This window comes from Myotis daubentonii, chromosome 1, assembly GCF_963259705.1.
Source record: "Myotis daubentonii chromosome 1, mMyoDau2.1, whole genome shotgun sequence".
NCBI classification, from domain to species: Eukaryota; Metazoa; Chordata; class Mammalia; order Chiroptera; family Vespertilionidae; genus Myotis; species Myotis daubentonii.
In genome coordinates this window covers 132,558,682-132,577,150 of record NC_081840.1, presented here as the reverse complement: position 1 = coordinate 132,577,150, position 18,469 = coordinate 132,558,682, and the positions used below count along the sequence as shown (strand labels likewise).

Genomic DNA, 18,469 nt, shown 5'->3' with positions numbered 1-18,469 from the left:
GTTTTTGGTTGAGTAGTTAGAGTTTTTGTATACAATGTCACATCATCTACAAATAGTGATTGTGTTACTTCTTCCTTTCCAATTTGGATGCCTTTTATTTCTTTTTCTTGTATAACAGTTCTGACGAGAACTTCCAATACTATGTAGACTAAAAGTGGTGAGAATGGACATTCTTGTCTTATTCTTGATCTTAGAAGAAGCTTTTCACCATTTAGTATAATGTTAGCTATGGGTTGGCTTTCTTTTTCAGATGATTAAAATGTTCTGGAATTGCCATGGCCAGTGTTCTCAGTGGTTAGAGCATCTGCCCATGCATGGAAAGGTCAAGGGTTCATTTCCAGTCAAGGGCATGCACCTAGGTTGCAGGTTCAACCCCCAGCCCTGGCTGAGGCTCAGGTGGGAGGCAACTAATCTATATGTCTCTCTCACATCAATGTTTTTCTCCCCCCCCCCCCCCCCCCGCCATATCTTTCTCTCTCTCTCCCCCTCCCTGCTTTCCACTCTTTTTAAAAATCAATGGAAAAAATATCCTCAGGTGAAGATTAACAACAACAAAATGCTCTAGAATTATAATGGAGATGTATGCAAAACTTGTGACTATACTAAAAACCACTGAATTGTACATTTTAAAAGGGTGACCTTTATAGAATGTGAATTGTATCTTCAAAAACCTGTTATTAAATAAAACACTGTGAAATAATGGTAGCCACTGATTTTTCTAAAGTACACTAATATACAAATATCTAGGAGTACTGTGGATGTTACATGTGTATGTGTGTGTGCACAGCGCATAGTATGATATGTAATGTGATATGACAACGTCACATTGTGTACACAAGGTACTCTTACATACTGTTTTTAGTTCTAAATCTCTAAATTCTCATTTGTTAATTGAACTTCGTAGAGACCTTAGGGACTTATTTATGTAAATGACCACTATGCTCTTACTGAAGTATATATCCTTTTATCTCTGAAGTTATTATTACAAATGATTGTATTACAAATTGTTCTCTCTCATTTCTAGGATTTCCTGAGAATATAACAGTGAAACAGCGTTATCGACTACTTGGAAATAGTCTCAACGTACATGTAGTAGCTAAACTAATCAAAGTACTATACGGATAATCTTAAATGACTTTGAAAGATGGTTACAGTATTCCTTCATATCCAGACGGTAATTCTGAAATTCTAGTTTAATTAATTTTTATGAAATTCAACTACATTACCTTAATCTCTCATAACAAATTTGAATGTATCACAAAAATGCCAATTTGTTTCCTTATATTTATATTATGTCTTTTGTAAAGTGAAATTATTGTTATTCTTTAGGTGAATATATTTTCATATGAAGTCATTAAATATATATCTAATATTCTTTTTATAATATGGTATTAAATAACTTTAGGAACATTAGAATTTTAATGTTTTCATCAATATTTTATACAGACATAATAGGCATATTGTAATGAATCTGAGAAGTTGTATTTTTTGTGTTAATTAAAGAAGTTGTTTTATGAATCTTGTCATTTACTTTTTTGTTAGATTATTATTTTTAATTCTAAAATAATGATTCTAATTCTAGCCTGTTTCAAATATTGAATATTTTACTTAATTTCAATTCCTTAAACATAGCCTGTTTCAAATATTGAATATTTTACTTAATTTCAATTCCTTAAACATTTCTTTGTTTTACTTAAATGCTTATAATATTTTAAATCAAATTATCATCATTCATTTTATACAACAGTCTGAAGAAAGTGTCAGAAAAAATAATCCTAAATTCTTGATTACCTTTTATCAGGAAGCCACAGAATATGGAGGTGCACATTACCTTTAATCCTATCTCCATCTGAAAGGTTAAACTCGTTCCTTCTTCATTTGTGCATATTTCCCTTCAGTTTGCTGTTAGCAGAGCTTGCTTTTGTCCTTGTTCTCAGCTTCTTGTTGTAAGTTGATTTTGTCATCACATTCTAAGGAATGTAGTGTGACATTAAGATTTTAGTTGAGTGTTGACCTATGAACCAGGAGGTCATGGTTTGATTCCCTTTCAGGGTACATGCCCAGGTTGTGGGCTCAATCTCCAGTGTGGGGTGTGCAGGAGGCAACCAATCAATGATCCTCTCTCATCATTGGTGTTTTTCTCTTCTTCTCCTTTCCTCTCTGAAATCAATAAGAATATATTTTTAAAAAACAATTTTAGGGAGGAAACTCTGCCTTTTGACCCCATTCCTTATAACTATTCTGTGAATTAACTTTAATAACTTTTAATGTTCTCTGTTTCTACCTTTGCAGTAGACTTCTTGGAATTAAAGTTTCTAACCAGTCTAAGTCTTGCATCAGAAATCCTGTGGTTTTTATTTCAGTGGTAAAATCAAGTGAAAAATGGATGAAAAAATGAAAAGAAATATGAACAGAAATTTTATAAAATTTTAATTTATATTATTATCCTTAAAAAAACACACAAAATAGTTTGATGTGGGGAAATTAGAACCCTGTATGCTGCTGGTGAGAATGTAAAATGGTACAGCCACTATAGAAAATAGATGATGATTTCTTAAAAATATATAAACAGAATTATCATATGATCTAGCCATTCCACTTCTGAGTATTACCCAAAAAGATTCAAAGTGGGGACTTTGTCTGTTATTTGTACACCGATGTTCATAGCAGCGTTATTCACAATAGCTAAAAAGTGGAAACAATCAAAGTGCCCAACAGGAAATGAATGGAGAAACAAAATATGGTGTATACCTACAACGGAATATTATTCAGACCTAAAAAGGAAATTCTGATACAACATGGATGAACCCTGAAGACATTATGCTCAGTGAAAGAAACCAGACACAGAAGGGGACATTTTGTTTGATTCCACTTATATGAAGTATGTGAAAGAATCCAGTTCTTAGTGATAGAAAGTAGGCTAGACGTCGCCAGGGCGTGGCACTTCGGGAAGGAGAGTGGTGTTCCAGGGCTGCAGAGTTTTGTTTGCTGTGGAAAAAGCTCTGGAGATGGGTGATGGTGATAGTTGCACAACAATATGAATGTAATTAATGCCACTGAACTGTATACTTAAAAATCATTAAAATGGCAAATTTTATGTCATGTACTACATTTTACCACAAAAAACCCAACAGTCATTCCCCCCTCACCATTTTTTTTTTTTCAGAAGAACTCATAAACATGGATATAGGCCAATGCATATACAGGTGTGGGCAAAAGTAGGTTTACAGTTGTGAGATCACAAAACACAGAGTTTGTTTATATTTGTATTATAATCATAATCTGCATGTCTTTTCCATATGAACAACTTTAAACCTACTTTGGCTCACCCCTGCATATACCAATATTGCTATCTACATTTTACATATGTGTTTAAAGACATACCTTACTATAAGTTTCATAAATAATAGTATACAACAATTTGAAATTATTTTGGCACAACTTTACTAGGTTCTCTTCACTTTTTTTTTTTTTACCAATAAAAAAGTTCAGAGTGTTTCTATGATTATGCTATAATAGTAGGGTTCTATGCTCCACTGAGTAATGTTACACAAATTAAGTGTTGGGTTACAGTGCCCTAATTATAAACACATGAAAGCTCTATGGAGACATTCCTTTGCAAACTGGAAGGTAGACTACAGCTTGGTGAGATAGTTTAAATTATTGTAGTATATTCATGGGCAGGTGGTGATTCTTGCCCTTAATTCATAATTGAAAATATATAATAGCAAACATAAGACTCACACCTTAATTTATGTATATTTACATGCATAATTAATTTAGAAATGTCATTTTATTGAATGCCCACTATATACTATTGATAATATGCATAATTTGCCCAGGAAATTTCTGATACTTGGATTTATATATTCAATATTTAAGAAAATATAGCCTCTTCTTTTACAATGAATTATATGTAATTAAATCTGTGTCATTTCTAACATGTTTTTCATTCTCTTATTTGCATCACTTGTATTCTTTTAAATGGCTTGCCAAATAACTTTAAGGTATTCATTAACCTACCTCATGTTTTTAGTAGGTTTTTCAGACCCAAAAATGATAAATAAGAGATAATCAAATGACTTAATACAAACAAAATGAGTCATATTAGAAAATTATTTTGAAGAGAAGATTGGGTCATCATCATAGGAGAAAGAGCCAGAGCTTGATAGTCTTTTATGAGGGGGTCTCATATAGGTTTTTTAACTTTTTAAATTCATTTCAGAGAGAGGAAGAGAGAGGAAGAGAAGGATAGAAATATCAATGATGAGAGAGAATTATTGATTGGCTGCTTCCTGCACACTCCCTACTGGAGACCAAGCCTGCAAGCGAGGCATGTGCCCTGACTGGTGATCAAATCATGACTTTCTGGTTCATAAGTCAATGCTCAACCACTGAGCCACACCAGCTGGGCACATATAGGGTATTTATTTTATTTTATTTTATTTTATTAGTTATTTTTTTCTTTATTGATTAAGGTATTACATATGTGTCCTTATCCTCCCATTGCCTCCCTTCCACCCCACTCATGCCCTCAACCCCCTGTTGTCTGAGTCCATTGGTTAGGCTTATATGCTTGCATACAAGTCCTTTGGTTGATCTCTCCCCATTACCCCTGCCCTCCCCTACCTTCCTTCTGAGGTTTGATGGTCTGATCAATGCTTCTCTGTCTCTGGATCTGTTTTTGTTTATACGTTTATGTTTTTCATTATATTCCACAAATGAGTGAGATCATGTGATATTCATCTTTCTCTGACTGGCTTATTTTGCTTAGCATAATGCTCTCCAGTTCCATCCATGCTGTTGCAAATGGTAAGAATTCCTTCTTTTTTACCGCAGCGTAGTATTCCATTGTGTAGATGTACCATGGTTTTTTAATCTACTCATCTGCTAAAATCTTAGCTATGGTAAATTGTGCTGCTATGAACATAGGGATGCATATATCCTTTCTGATTCGTGTTTCTAGTTTCTTAGGATATATTCCTAGAAGTGGGATCACTGGGTCAAATGGCAGTTCCATTTTTAGTTTTTTGAGAAAACTCCATACTGTTCTCCACAGTGACTGCACCAGCCTGTATTCTCACCAGCAGTGCACGAGGGTTCCTTTTTCTCTGCATCCTCGCCAGCACTTGTCATTTGTTGATTTGTTGATGATAGCCATTCTGACAGGTGTGAGATGGTACCACGTTGTCGGTTTGATTTGCATCTCTCGGATGATTATACGTTTATGTTTTTCATTATATTCCACATATGGAGCGTGTTTTCATATGTCTCATGGCCTTCCTTATGTCCTCTTTTGAAAAGTATCTATTTAGGTCCATTGACCATTTTTTGACTGGGTTGTTTATCTTTCTTTTGTTAAGTTGACATATAGGTTTTTATTAATTTGTTTGGTGTCAATATACTTTTACCTTCTCAGGAAACTTCATTATTGTTTCTTCTCCCTCATAAATATTCAAACTCACCACCTCTATCATTCCTAGCATTTACTGTGTTCAAATGTCTTCTATATTAACAACAATGACAGCAGGTAGAAACCTCCCTAGATTCTTGTCTTCTTTCATTGCTTCCCTTTCATAGTCAAACCTCTTAGAAAGATAATCTGTAACTTATCTCCACTTCTTAATCGCTCCTCTAACTCCTCCACTGCTCCAATAGAGCTTTGGCCTTGGTCAAACTGCCTAAAGAGCATTTACTATCATGATCAAGGATCTATGTGTGCCTGAGGTTTTCAGACCTAATCTTCCCTGACTTAACAACAGTCTAAACTCTCTTTCTTGATACAGTTTCTCTCTTTGTCTAACATGCCATTGCATTCTTTTTTTAAAAATTAAAGTATAGTTGACATTCCATATTATATTAGTTTTAAGTGTACAACATAGTGGTTCAACATTTACACATCCTAATCCTTAGTGGTAGGCAGTAGAGCCAAACGACAGATGGGAAGATGTGAGTCACCCTGAGGGATCACCCTGAGGGACCCCCTTCAGAGCACCCTGAACGTTGTGTTCTGGCTAATAAGTCAGGTCTGCACAGTGGGCAGTGCCCTGTGAACGTTGTGTTCTGGCTAATAAGTCAGGTCTGCACAGTGGGCAGTGCCCTGTGCCTTAAAGAGTGAGAAAATATCTCTATCAACCAACTTGCTCTTTCTCACAAGATAGAGCCTTTTGAAAAGTCAAAAACAGTAGTTGACATTGAGGGACAACCCAGAACTTTAAAAAATAATCAGAGTAGTGGGTAGGATTCCTTCACAAAAATCACAATCTGTCGTTTGCTCCAATTTCAACCTAGTTCAGGTCAGACGTTACTAAATCGAAGGCTTCTGAGGATAGAGAAATGAAGCTGAGAACAAACTAAAGTGGTTCAATTCTAGCCATTGCAGTACAGAATAAAGAAGAGAATAGACTGACAGCTGTCAGAGGGAGGGGACTTGGGGGGCTGGGTGAAAAAGGTGAAGGAATAGCAAAAAGAGAAAAAGAAAAACAGGGAACAGTGTGGTGGTTACCAGAGGGAAAGGGGAGAGGGGAAGGTGGTAGTAAAGGTAAAATAGGGATAAATGGTGAAGGAAGGAGACTTTGACTTTGGGTGGTGAACACACCATACAATACACAGATGATATAGAATTGTACACCTGAAACCTAAATAATTTTATCAACCAATGTCACCCCAATAAGTTCAATAAAAATAAATTTTAAAAAAATAGCTACTATGTCAGCCAACTGTAAGCACATACTGAAGGGTATAGTCTGTAGGCTAGCTGTTGTATCTGCACCCAAAGTAAAATAGTTCTGGTTGTTCTTTTTGTTTTGATAACTTCATTATTAAAACAAAAATTTAGAATCAAGGGGTTCCCAAATAAGCCAAGATAACACAATAAGGATCTAATTTTAAACCCATATAGACAAAGTAGTTAAAAATGTATTTTCCTGGCTCGGTGGATAGAGTGTCAGCCTGTGGACTGAAGGGTCCCAGGTTTGATAACAGTCAAGGGCATATGCCCAGGTTGCGGCCTCAATCCCCAGTGAGGGGTGTGCAGGAGGCAGCCAATCAATGATTCTCTCTCATCATTGATGTTTCTATCTCTCCCTCTTTCTTCCTCTCTGAAATCAATAAAAATATTTTTTTAAATGTATTTTCCTGAGTTGATTATGTTATTGAAAAGGTTAACTTTTCATAATTTGGTCTTCAGCTTGGAACTATGACTAGTTTAGGCTACCAGTTATAAACTCACTAATAACTTTGGACTTTGAAATTGAGTGAGGGTCAGATGGTCTCAGCAGTTTTTTTTGTAGTCTGTGATTGAACTCATTATGTAATTTTTCAAGATAGCCTTTGAACCTTCCTGTACTTAGAACTCTCTTCCTCTCAACTTCTAATGTCAAAGTGTGCTGCATACAACTACCAGATCAACTTCTTAACATGCATTTTTGGATCCACCTCCAATCTAGCCTCTTCTTTCTTCATTCATCATACTCACCAAGATATCTAGTTATGCCCATAATATTTCACTTTATTAGAAGGCAGTAAGAATTCTAAACATGTTCTTCAAATTCGGTCTGTACCAGTGAACCTGTCTGCACCCTTTTCTTTCTCCTGTCATTCCTTCACTTTGCTACTAAAATTTTAAAACTTCAGGTTTTAAAAAATGTATTTCCCTAGCCATTCTGTTTCTCTCTTTAGGACTTCTAAGAACGTCTTGCACTAAGATACTTGTACTCTTCAAAAATTTTATGAAACCATGACCCAAAAACTACATTACTATTTTTGTCTTGATTTGTGAGATTATTCCTTTTTAAGTTTATTTTTTCAATAAATATGAGCATGTGAAAATAACTTCTTTGACTTCTTACTCCCCAATTCTCAAATAAATGATTTTATACTTGCCATAGGTAAATATGGGTTCTGAGTCTTATTTTCAGTTATTTCCAACACAGCTCTCCCTCAAGTGCACCATATTTGACTCCTAAAGCTTTAAAAATCTTATTTAACAAAATATATAAATCTAGATAGAAATTTTCACAAAAACTAAAACATAGGAAGTTAATTTTCCCAAAGAACTCTTCTTTGTAGCCTTAGGTAGTCCTCATTTCTCTGCTTGAACATACTACGGTTTCACTGTTTACTTCAAGCATTTGCCCAGTATTTTGTTTGCATCTTTATATCTATTCATATCAAAGAAGATTTAAATTATAAGGCTGTAAATAGGGAGCATGTTTATTTAGCCAAGTCAGCTCTATAATCAGATGAGATCACAATCTAAAGAGTCTAAAGACACAAAGAGAGAGAGAAATTGCAGAGGTTTGGAGCTGAACTCTTAACTCTTTTTTTTTTGGAAGTAAAGTGAAGTATTTTATTTAAAAAATGTGTTTTTAGTGATATTATATTCATGTTTAAGCAAAAATAGGTAATAAAAAGTATTTTTGAAGCTACAATCTGAACAATATTTCCGTATAAAAATGATATATCTGCTATTCACATGAAGGAAAAATCAAAATTTTTTTCCATTAAATACAGACCTAAGACTGTTACTTGACCCTTGTTGGAATACGAGGAATCCACGTGTTTTTTAAGATGAACTCTTAACTCTTGCTAACGATGCAGTCGTCAGGATTCTACCCTTCATGTCCAGGCCATTTTTCTCCGAGATCTCACTTTTTCCTACAACGTCTATCATTTTGCTCAGGACACCCAGATGACTCCAGATCTGATATTTTTCTTAAGCCCTATTCTAAAATTTTCATGCAAGAAGACTTTTAACTTGAATATCTTCCTGTCACATCAAATTTAGTATATTTGAAAACAGATCAATTGTTCTCCATTATAAAATCAGTTCCACTCATGACTAACTTTAATATTTCTCTTTATGGTACTGCTTCTCTCCCAGTCTCCTAAGTTCAAACCTCTCCAGCCAAGATCATCTTCACCTTCTTTCTCCTCTATTTCTTTCCATTTATAAACTTCTGTTAATAAAGTAGCCTTTCCAAGAAGGCCTTTCCTGAACCATGATTTATTTTAGGAAAACAGCAAAAGTCATTTTAAAAATCTAAAAACATACCTCTATGTGTGCAACCAGATTTTTTTGCTTGGCTAAACAAGTGGACATTTAACAGATTTCAGTCTTCTGAATTTAATCTATCATGGATATAATTTTTACTAAAATAGTTATTTGCTCACTTAGCTAATTCCTTACACAAATACAGTTACATTTTTATACACACACAAATGATTGAAAACACCTAGTGGAGTGTGATATTTCTTGTGCAGTATATATAAGCTGAGTGGGCTATGTGAGAGCCCATCCTATGATGAATAGACAATAAGCTGGATAGTTGTTATCATTTGAATTGGCTTTAAATAAAAACACTCCATGTTTTAGAGAATGTAAACCTCCTGAAGGGCAGAGATTTAAGTTATTTTTCAGTGCTGCCTTTTCAGTGATTACAGTACCTGGCTCATAGTCACAATAAATATTTGTTAAATGAGTGAATATAGTTACCGTATGGATTGATATAAAAGCTGCATAAAGTCATGACACCGTGAGGTTTAAACTGTCTTTAAGTCATTCTCCTGAAAACTATTTAATTTGTGTTATTGCCACTTTGTCTGCACACAGAGGAAGAGCCAAATTTGCTCATGTTTGAAACATGTGCTTTAAACAATAATTCTAGGATGGTACTTGCACCTTGGCTTTAGGGAAAGTTGTGGCAGATAGAAAAATTTTTAAAATGTTGTATTCTGACTTCTTGTCTGGACAAGAGCACAGACTCATTTCTTCTTGTTCATCCCGGATAAGAATAACTGTAGTAGGTAGGTAGACAAGAGCAGAATAGGGACCATAGACCACATGCAGAGGGTCACCAGGGTGGAGAACCCCTGGGGCCTAGCAATGGACAAAACTACAAGCTCTTGCACCACCACTCCTTTAAGCATTAATCCCTGAAGATGACATCTAGGCTTCAGGTGTGTTTCAGCTCCAGACCCAGAGAAGCAGCAAAATCAGATGGAGCAGCACCGCTGCCGACATCAGGACCAGCTGCAATGACTAATGACACCTGCCCTGGCGCTGGCCAATTAGTGGAGACGACGACCCTGAGGGGCTCACCTGGAAAACTGATGAATATTCTATTGAGATCCTTCCCTGGGACCTCTATGGCTCACTTTGTTCTACCTCTGTGACTTTCTAAATAAACATTTTTATAATTTCAGTCTTGACTCTAAATTCTTTCTTAGCCAGAACTCAAGTACCAAGGTTGTTGAACTGAGCTCTAACATCTGGTGCTATTTCACTGCCAATGTAGTGATCATTTCTGGATAAGTACAATTATAAGTTAATGCAAGAGGCGTCAGAAAGAGAACCCTGAAAGATGGGATGAGGAAAACAAACTAGCTAAGTACTCCGAAGACTGGAGGGGGAACATAGTTGCAGGATGGATATCTTACAACCTCTCGCCCAACAAAATAAGGTAACCCAGGCTTGGTGTTCCCCACCCCCAACCAGCAACATAAAGGAGCCCAGAATGGCTCATTTCTACCCCAGATGGAACTGGGGTCCTGTTGATAAAACCAGGTGAGTCTGATACCACCAGCAAGGGCAGTATATAGGATTTCCCACTAACAAATATCTAGGGAAGCATTCTACTTCCCGGCCAGGCCTGAGACTTCTCTCTTGCTGAGAGGTTTTGGGCAGCCAGAGGCACCAGCAAGGAGGATCCCACCACAAAGTGCCTGATCCAGGAAGCCTTTTCGTCCCATGGGCAGGAGGCTCCCTCCCCCAACCTAGAGGCACAGGTGACCTGGCCTAGAATAGCTTCATCCAGGACCATTGGGAGCCCTAGCAGCACCAGAATACTGAGCGGACCAAAATAACATTGCAAAGGCGCTGACAATGAACTGTTACTGGAATCACACCAAAATGTAGGCCTGAAGCTGCATGCTAAACATAACACACTGCCTGCCTGCTAAAATAAGATTAATATAGGATGCAGAGACTCCTAATGTAATAGACAAAATATCCGGGATACAATTCTAAAATCACTCGTTATACCAAGAACCAAAAAAATCACAACTTGAGCCTTAGCTGGGTTGTCTCAGTGGATAGAGCATTGGCCTGTAGACGAAAGGGTCCCAGGTTCGATTCCAGTTAAGGGCACATGCCTGGGTTGTGGGCTTGATTCCCAGTGTGGGGTGTGCAGGAGGCGGCTGATCAATGATTCTCTCCCATCATTGATGTTTCTCTCTCTCTCTCTCTTTCTCCCCCTCTCCCTCACCCTCTCTCTTCCTCTCTGCAATTAATAAAAATATTTTAAAAAATCACAACTTGAATAAGAGAAAACAGTCTACTGATGACACTACAAAGATGAATCAGATGGCACTACAAAGATGAATCAGATGTTGGAATTATCTGACAAGGATTTAAAAGCAGCCATCATAAAAATGTCTTAACAAGCAATTACAAAATCTCTTGAAACAAACACAAATAAGAAGGCTCAGCAAGAAATAGTTAACAAAATTTTTTTAAAGTGAAAAAGATTACTATGGTATGTACATTTTATCCCATTAAAAAGAAAGAATGGGTATAACTGAAAAACAAGTAACCAAATTTTTAAAACTCATTGCATAGACCCAATAGTAGAGTAGAAATAACAGAATCAGTGAACATAAAAATAAATCAATAGAACTAATCCAATCTGAATAAGAGAGAGAAGAAAGACTGGGAGGAAAACGAACCTCAGGAATGTGTGGGGCAATAACATACGTGCCAACACTCACACTTGGAGTCTCATAAGTAGAGGAGAAAATAAAGAAGAGCTGGAAGACCATACAAAGAAATAATGGATAAACATTTCAAAATTAGCAAAAGATAGAAATGCAGGTTCAAGAAGGTGAGTGAACTCCAAACAAGGTAAACAGAAAGAAATCTATGCCAAGAAATATTACAATTAAACATGTGAAAACAGAAAAAAATATCAAAAGCAGCAGAGAGAAGTGACACATTACTGTAGGGAAATACACTGTGAATGACAGATTTCTCATCAGAAACCATGAAGGCCAGAAGCAGGTACAAAATTTTTCAAATGCTTAAAGAAAAGAATTGTTAACTGCAAATTCTGTATTAGTCCAAACTCTTCTTCAGGAATAAAGGGGAAATAATGATATTCTCAAATGAAGCAAAACTAAAAGCATTTGTTGTTAGCAATCCTATCCACAAAGAATGGCTAATGGAGGTTCTTAAGTAAAATGATAAAATTAGACATCTTGGAGTATCAGGAAGGAAGACAGAATAATGGAAAGAGCAGAAATATGGATACATACAATAAACTATTCTCATGAATTTTATAAATCACATTTGATGATTGAAATAAGAATTATAGCATCTGATGCTCAAGACAATAATATTTAAAAGTGGGGAAGGTAACGGAACCTAAATAGAAGTGAGATTTCATTTCACCCAAAGTGTTAAAATGCTGAGACCAGTTAACTGAGAAATCATGTATGTATAGTGTAATGCTCAGAGCAACCACTGCAAAAAATATACAAAAGTTCAGGCAAAACCACTATAAATAAATCAAGATGGAATACTAAAAGTGTTCACATACCCCGTAGGAAGGCTAGAAAAGGGAAACAGAAGAGCGAGAAGCAGAAAACAAATGATTAAATGTCACACAAGCTCTACCGTATCAACAATTATCTTAAATATAATTGGTCAAAATACACTAATTAGAATACAGAGATTAGCAGAGTGGGTTAAAAACATGATTTAATTATGTGTCATTTATAAGAAACTTCAAATAAAATGATGTAGGTAGGTTGAAAGTAAAAGGCTGGTAAAAATAAGACCCACAAAGGGAATCTGCCTTAACGATATGCCAAAATGACAAAAAGTTATAGGAATGAAGATAAAAACTGGGAGCAGATTAAAAGTTCTACAATTAGACAATGGTGAAGCCAATCAATAAAACATTATGCAATGATGCAGCCACTTTGAAAAACTGGCAGTTCTCAAAAAGTTGAGTCACCGTATGACCCAGCAATTCTACTGATGGGTATATACTGAAGACAACTGAAAACATGTCTACACACAAACTTGTACACCCATGTTCATAGCAGCATTACCCATAATAGCCAAAAAGTGGAGAAAGCTATTATGTTTATCAGTTGATGAATGCATAAACAAAATGTGTACATCCATACAATGGATTTGTCATATAAAGAATGAAGTAGTGATACTTGCTATAATGGGTGAATCTTGAAAGCATTACATTAAGTGAAAGAAGCCAGATACAAAAGAACACACACAATTTCATTTTATGTGAAATGTCCAGCATAGGCAAGGTAGATTAGTGATTTCCAGGGAAGAGGAAAGAGGGGAATTCAGAAAAGTACAGGATTTCTTTTTGGGATGATGAAAATGTTATGGAACTAGAATCTAGATTGTGGTGATGGTGATACAACTCTGAATATACTAAAAAAGCATATAATTGTACACTTAAATAGGGTGAACTTTATGGTATATGGATTGTATCTGTCTGTCTCTGTCTCTCTGAGTATATCTCCATGTGTCTGCATGCATATAAGACCTTGTACAACTTTTTACAGTTATTGTTAAGGAGACCAGGTAGTGACATTGAATTAGGCTCAGGTGAAATAAAACAAAGAGAGGAAGGGACATGGTTTTATCCATGTATATTCTGTGATTATAACTCTGAAATTGTTCATCTGAAAATAGATTGGAATAAAATAATAAGTAGGAATTATGTTAGAGTAATTGAATTCTAAATCTCCCTGTTTATGTTTTGCAAATTGGATGTAGTATAGTTACATTACTTTTATAATTAAAAACATTCTTTCATTCAAAGTCAATACTCTATTTCAAGTCTCTACCATAGAGTCTGATCATTGTAAACTAGCTTTCAAGTCACTAGTTCATTTGCATTCTGATGCCTGTATTGCAGTCTCCTCCCCAGACTCTTTTCCTCCTGGACAGACTGTATCTTACCCAGTTCTGTCTCTTCAGCGCCTGCCTCAGACGATGACAAATTGTGGGTATCTAATATATAATTGTCCAGTTAATTTGACTTAAATATATGTATGCTGAGTACTATAACAGAATCATTATGGTCTTTCATGACTTGTTGGAATAATTCTATCAGTCAACCTAAACAAGAATTGCACATTACTAGTAGATGTTAAAGGAAAAATATTTAATACTCGAATTGTGTATCACTCCTAGGGGATTGTTTATGTCTGCTCTAAACATAGTCTAGGAATTGTTGACAAAGCCTGATTTACAGTACTTCCGTAATAAATATAGCCCAAGCCACTGCGAAAGAAAACTTACAAAAGGACAAAGGTTTTGGTTTTTTATAGATCTTAGAATAATGGCACTGAAAAGCTGAGAGGTGAGGTCATCTCATCCTTCTTCCGGCCCTTGATGACAACACCTTATATCTTCCCACAAATCTGTGCGGCACTTCAATGGACAAATCCCCTGGGAGTGATGGCCCTTTGTAAAGCATCAGCCTCATTAAAACACTCCTCCCATCATAAATCACATCAATGGAGCACAGCCTCCCATCGCCAGATAAAGATGCCTCTGTCCTGCTTCCATCTGTGTCTTTCCAATTAAAAACGCAGGAGGCAGTGTTCTATAAGGCCACCTATCCCAGACTCTTCTTTCTCCCTTCCCCTCAGTGGTGACAAACCTACCTCACTGGCTCTCTTCCTCTCATCAAACACAAAACACATTGTGATAAAAATTCATTTCCTCCTTTTCCAAAGATCCGATTCAATATAGGTTGCAATTGTTTACCACCTACAATGCTACAACCAATCACATTGAAGTGTTAATGCCATTTTGCATTGCCTTTCATCCTAGTATGAATGGTGTCTAAATCTCTCACTTTATTGCCTTGTTCAGGGAATTGTAGGAGTCACCAAGCAGAAAACTTACTTTGTTCTTTTTAGGCTACCTTGGAAAGGGATGCCAGGAACCTGGAACATTTACCCATGGTAAACCCACACTTGGATTAATGCAGTGGAAGTGCTGAAATTCTGGTGACCAGAGCTGTGGGAGGTAGAGAGAGCAAGCTGCGTTTGTTTCCACGCTGGCTTTTGGAGCCATTGATCCTAGCAATTTCTATTTCCTCCGCTCTGTGCCCTATCTCTAGCCAGTCCCTCTCTCACAAGACCTCCCAGTACATATTTTATGTTTTCTACAACTTGAGTAGATACATAATGCGTGTGTGTGTGTGTGTGTGTGTGTGTGTAACATGTGGCATTAGCACACCCATGGTCCTTACCTAAAGACCTATTTCCCTATTATAGTTCTTCCCCTGGATATGAATTTTCTGATTATATTCTCTTGTTTATTTTTGTACTTTAGAAAAATATCTGGGGGGGAAAAAAGCAGGAAAGTCCTCCAAACCCTCAATAATGTGTAACAGTCTACCTTCTCAGGAGAATCTCTGCCAAACCTGAATTATTCAAATGGTAATGACTAAGTCATCATTCCTTTTCATTATACTCAAGGATAATTGCAATCAGTGCAGTAATGAGCATGGAGAACAAATGCCCGGATTATGTTCCCTGAGTCAAGACCACACTGCATTCTAAGGGATCAGTTCATCATAGTAGTGGATTTGGTAATTTCCTAGAAGGTAATGCATTTCAGATGAAATCAGAAAATGAGGAGTTTTAAACTTACATGAATTTCCATAATTATTTTATGCAATGCTTTATGGAAAATAAATAGAAAATTGGAGCAATATTATATTGCCCAGAAATTTTATAGAAAATCACAAAACTGGCATATATAAATACACTATTTAAACAATGTTATGTCCCTGAAATAGAGAATGAACTCTCATAAGGTTAAAGGAGAATATTATATTCACAAATGCTTTTATTAATACTAAAAGCACAGACTAATTCTACAGTGTTTTGTTTTAAACTGATATGAAAATGAAGAGACTAAAGAAAGCACCAAAGCCAGACTGAAACTGTGCAATGAGACAGGAGCTGGAACAGAGGGTATGAGAATCTTGCCATTCTTCCTCCCAAACACCTCTCCCCATTTCAACCCTCTCTCCTCATTCTCATACCTGCCATGCTGATCCAGCCCTCCGGGTAAATTCAGCAGGCTTACCAGAAATATCACTAAGGGTTATTTCACTCGAGATATATGAGCAGTACCCTATTTTCAACCTGCCACTTAAGGCCCATAATCAATTAAAACAGGAATTTCTAGGGGTGAAAAAGACAGGCTTAGGAAATTTTAGAAATTGTAGAAACTAAGGGGACCATGGAAGAAGCACAGGGCTGCAGAGGGGAAGTGAATAGGGGAAGTGAATAGGGGCCTGAAAAGCTACAACAGGTACATTTCCATAGAATGAGGGAGCTGGAAACAGCAAAAGGCCTATATTTACAAAATAAAGGGAAGGAAGCCCCTCACCCAGAAGGAGAAGAAGAAAGCCCAAAGGGAATAGGAAAACAATAAGGAAGGAGGGGGGAAAACCTCACATGTGAAGTGAGGTTTGACCTTTGAGCTCAGAAATTTCTATAGTAACCTGTCCTCTGTAGCCTTTATAAGCCTAGGGAAAAAACGAACTCAGTGGGACTCTTTCCCCCTCCCCACGTGGGGATCTGTGCTGTGAGATTCTTCCCCTTTCCCCACATGGGAGTCTGTACTTGTTCTTCAATAAAATTTCCATGTTTGCTATACCACCTTCCATCCGTGGAGTCATTCTTCGATTCCATCGGACAAAGAATCCGGGGAACCATCCTGCCCAGGGGAACACTGTGTGTTCCAGTCCAAAAATCCTGCTTCACAATAACTTTTCTCCTGTTATGCCCAGAATTCAAGATCCCCAAGATACCATGCCAGGGAGCCAATCCGATGCAAAAGCAGAAGGTCCTTTATTGAGTTAGCTAACCCGACCCGGGCCTCCAGCCGACGCGGCGACCGGAAAACCGAGTGATATCCATGGAAAAATCAGGGCTTTAATAGTGAGGGGAGGGGGCTAGCTGTGGGCCCTTCGGATTGGCCAGGCGCCAAGTCGGGTCTTGTTGCACAGGATGTGGTCATCTCTATGGCGCGAACATCCCTTGCTTGTCATTGGCTAGTTCAAAGAAATCCCGGGCGTGGCCAGCAGGGGCCTGGGCTTCCGGGAAGAAGGCACTCTTCTGAGCACATGGTCTCTGTCCCAACATGGAGGATCCAGGGTAAGATGGAGGGCATAGCCCTCGCCCTTTCATTCCCCCCTTGTCTTGGAACTTCCGTCTCAATCATGAGACGGACTGCACTTTTATTTCACCGTCGCTAGGGGCCCATAGTGAGCACACAGAACTATCAACCGAACTATTTTATACACTTAACAAATGGTCCGGTGGAAGGGAAAGAAACCATTTTAGCTTTAACAACTTCTATTGAAATAGGATTTTTCTTCTTAAAATTCCTCCATGGCTATTAAAAAGCCAAATCAAGATAAATTTATTTACTGTCCTGATGTTTGCATAAACACAACAAGAATGGTAACTGACTATCTTTGCTGGAATTTCATGGTTGAACCTTAATGTGCCCCGTAGGGCCAGGAAGCCAAGCCATCCAGATGCCATCAGGCCTGCCTGCAGTATCTGCTGAGTTAGGTGAATCCCTCACCTGTAGCAACTCCACCTGAGCCCACGCTCCAGGCTTTAAGGCCCATCTCAGTAGCCCTCCTACTCGTTGCGGCCCAGAGTGTGTGGGGGTTTCGCAGGGATGCAGAGGCATCTTTACTGCTCCCCTTCTACTCTTACCAACCGCCAGTGATGGTAGGGCATGGGCCTGACGCTCCAGCGCCAGCCATCTTCAGGGCTCCCAGGCAGGACACCAGGCTTTCTTCGTGGCATTCTTAGTGGCTTCAAGTCTTTAGAGCTCAGATAGGGCTCTTCAAAACATGATACTCCAGTCAAAGTTTTCCGTTAATAAAACCACTATTAGGAACCAGTCTTACTGAATCTATGCAAAGAAATGTACTTACTTAGCATTGCCAGATTTTGGAGGAATTACATAAGGAGAAAAACATACTGATTTACTCTGAGATTTTCTGACTTTCCTTGCTAATTTCTTTTCATGGATTTAAAACAAAACAGTAATTGTTGGTATAAAACCTTCTTTCTATGCATAACCATGCCTCAGACTTTCTAGTCTAAACAGGCTTTTTCCAGCTTTACTACCCCTGACATGGGCATGGTCACGCAGGCCTGCAAGACAGTATTACAGGCTGCCAACTGTTAGCTGTCTCTCAACAGAGACCAAAACCTGATGGGCACCCTTCCCTGCCCAGTTGGGCACTTGTCCTCTTGGCAGCTAGACACCCTTTACTTTTGGGGGTCACCCCACACAGCTCCCTTCCAGGACAGCCAACATACATTCAAACCTGCAAACGAATCAAAGGTCAGTATAACATATCAGTACAATAAAACATGATAC

General features: G+C 37.5%; 1 protein-coding gene across 6 annotated transcripts in view; it reads left to right on the top strand.

Annotated features, from left to right (window-relative positions):
• Window positions 1-1,536, top strand: part of TRDMT1 (tRNA aspartic acid methyltransferase 1) — a 67,209-nt gene extending 65,673 nt beyond the window's left edge. For 2 of the 6 annotated variants that reach the window (XM_059660264.1, XM_059660290.1), the window contains exon 11: window positions 1,025-1,528. In XM_059660264.1, coding sequence (XP_059516247.1) covers window positions 1,025-1,125 — 101 coding nt within the window. In that variant the 3' untranslated portion in view covers window positions 1,126-1,528. Of the gene's footprint in view, window positions 1-1,024 lie in introns of all 6 variants that reach the window. The other 4 variants (XM_059660281.1, XM_059660254.1, XM_059660244.1 and 1 more) reach the window with 4 other exon arrangements.
• The last annotated feature ends 16,933 nt before the right edge of the window (window positions 1,537-18,469 follow it).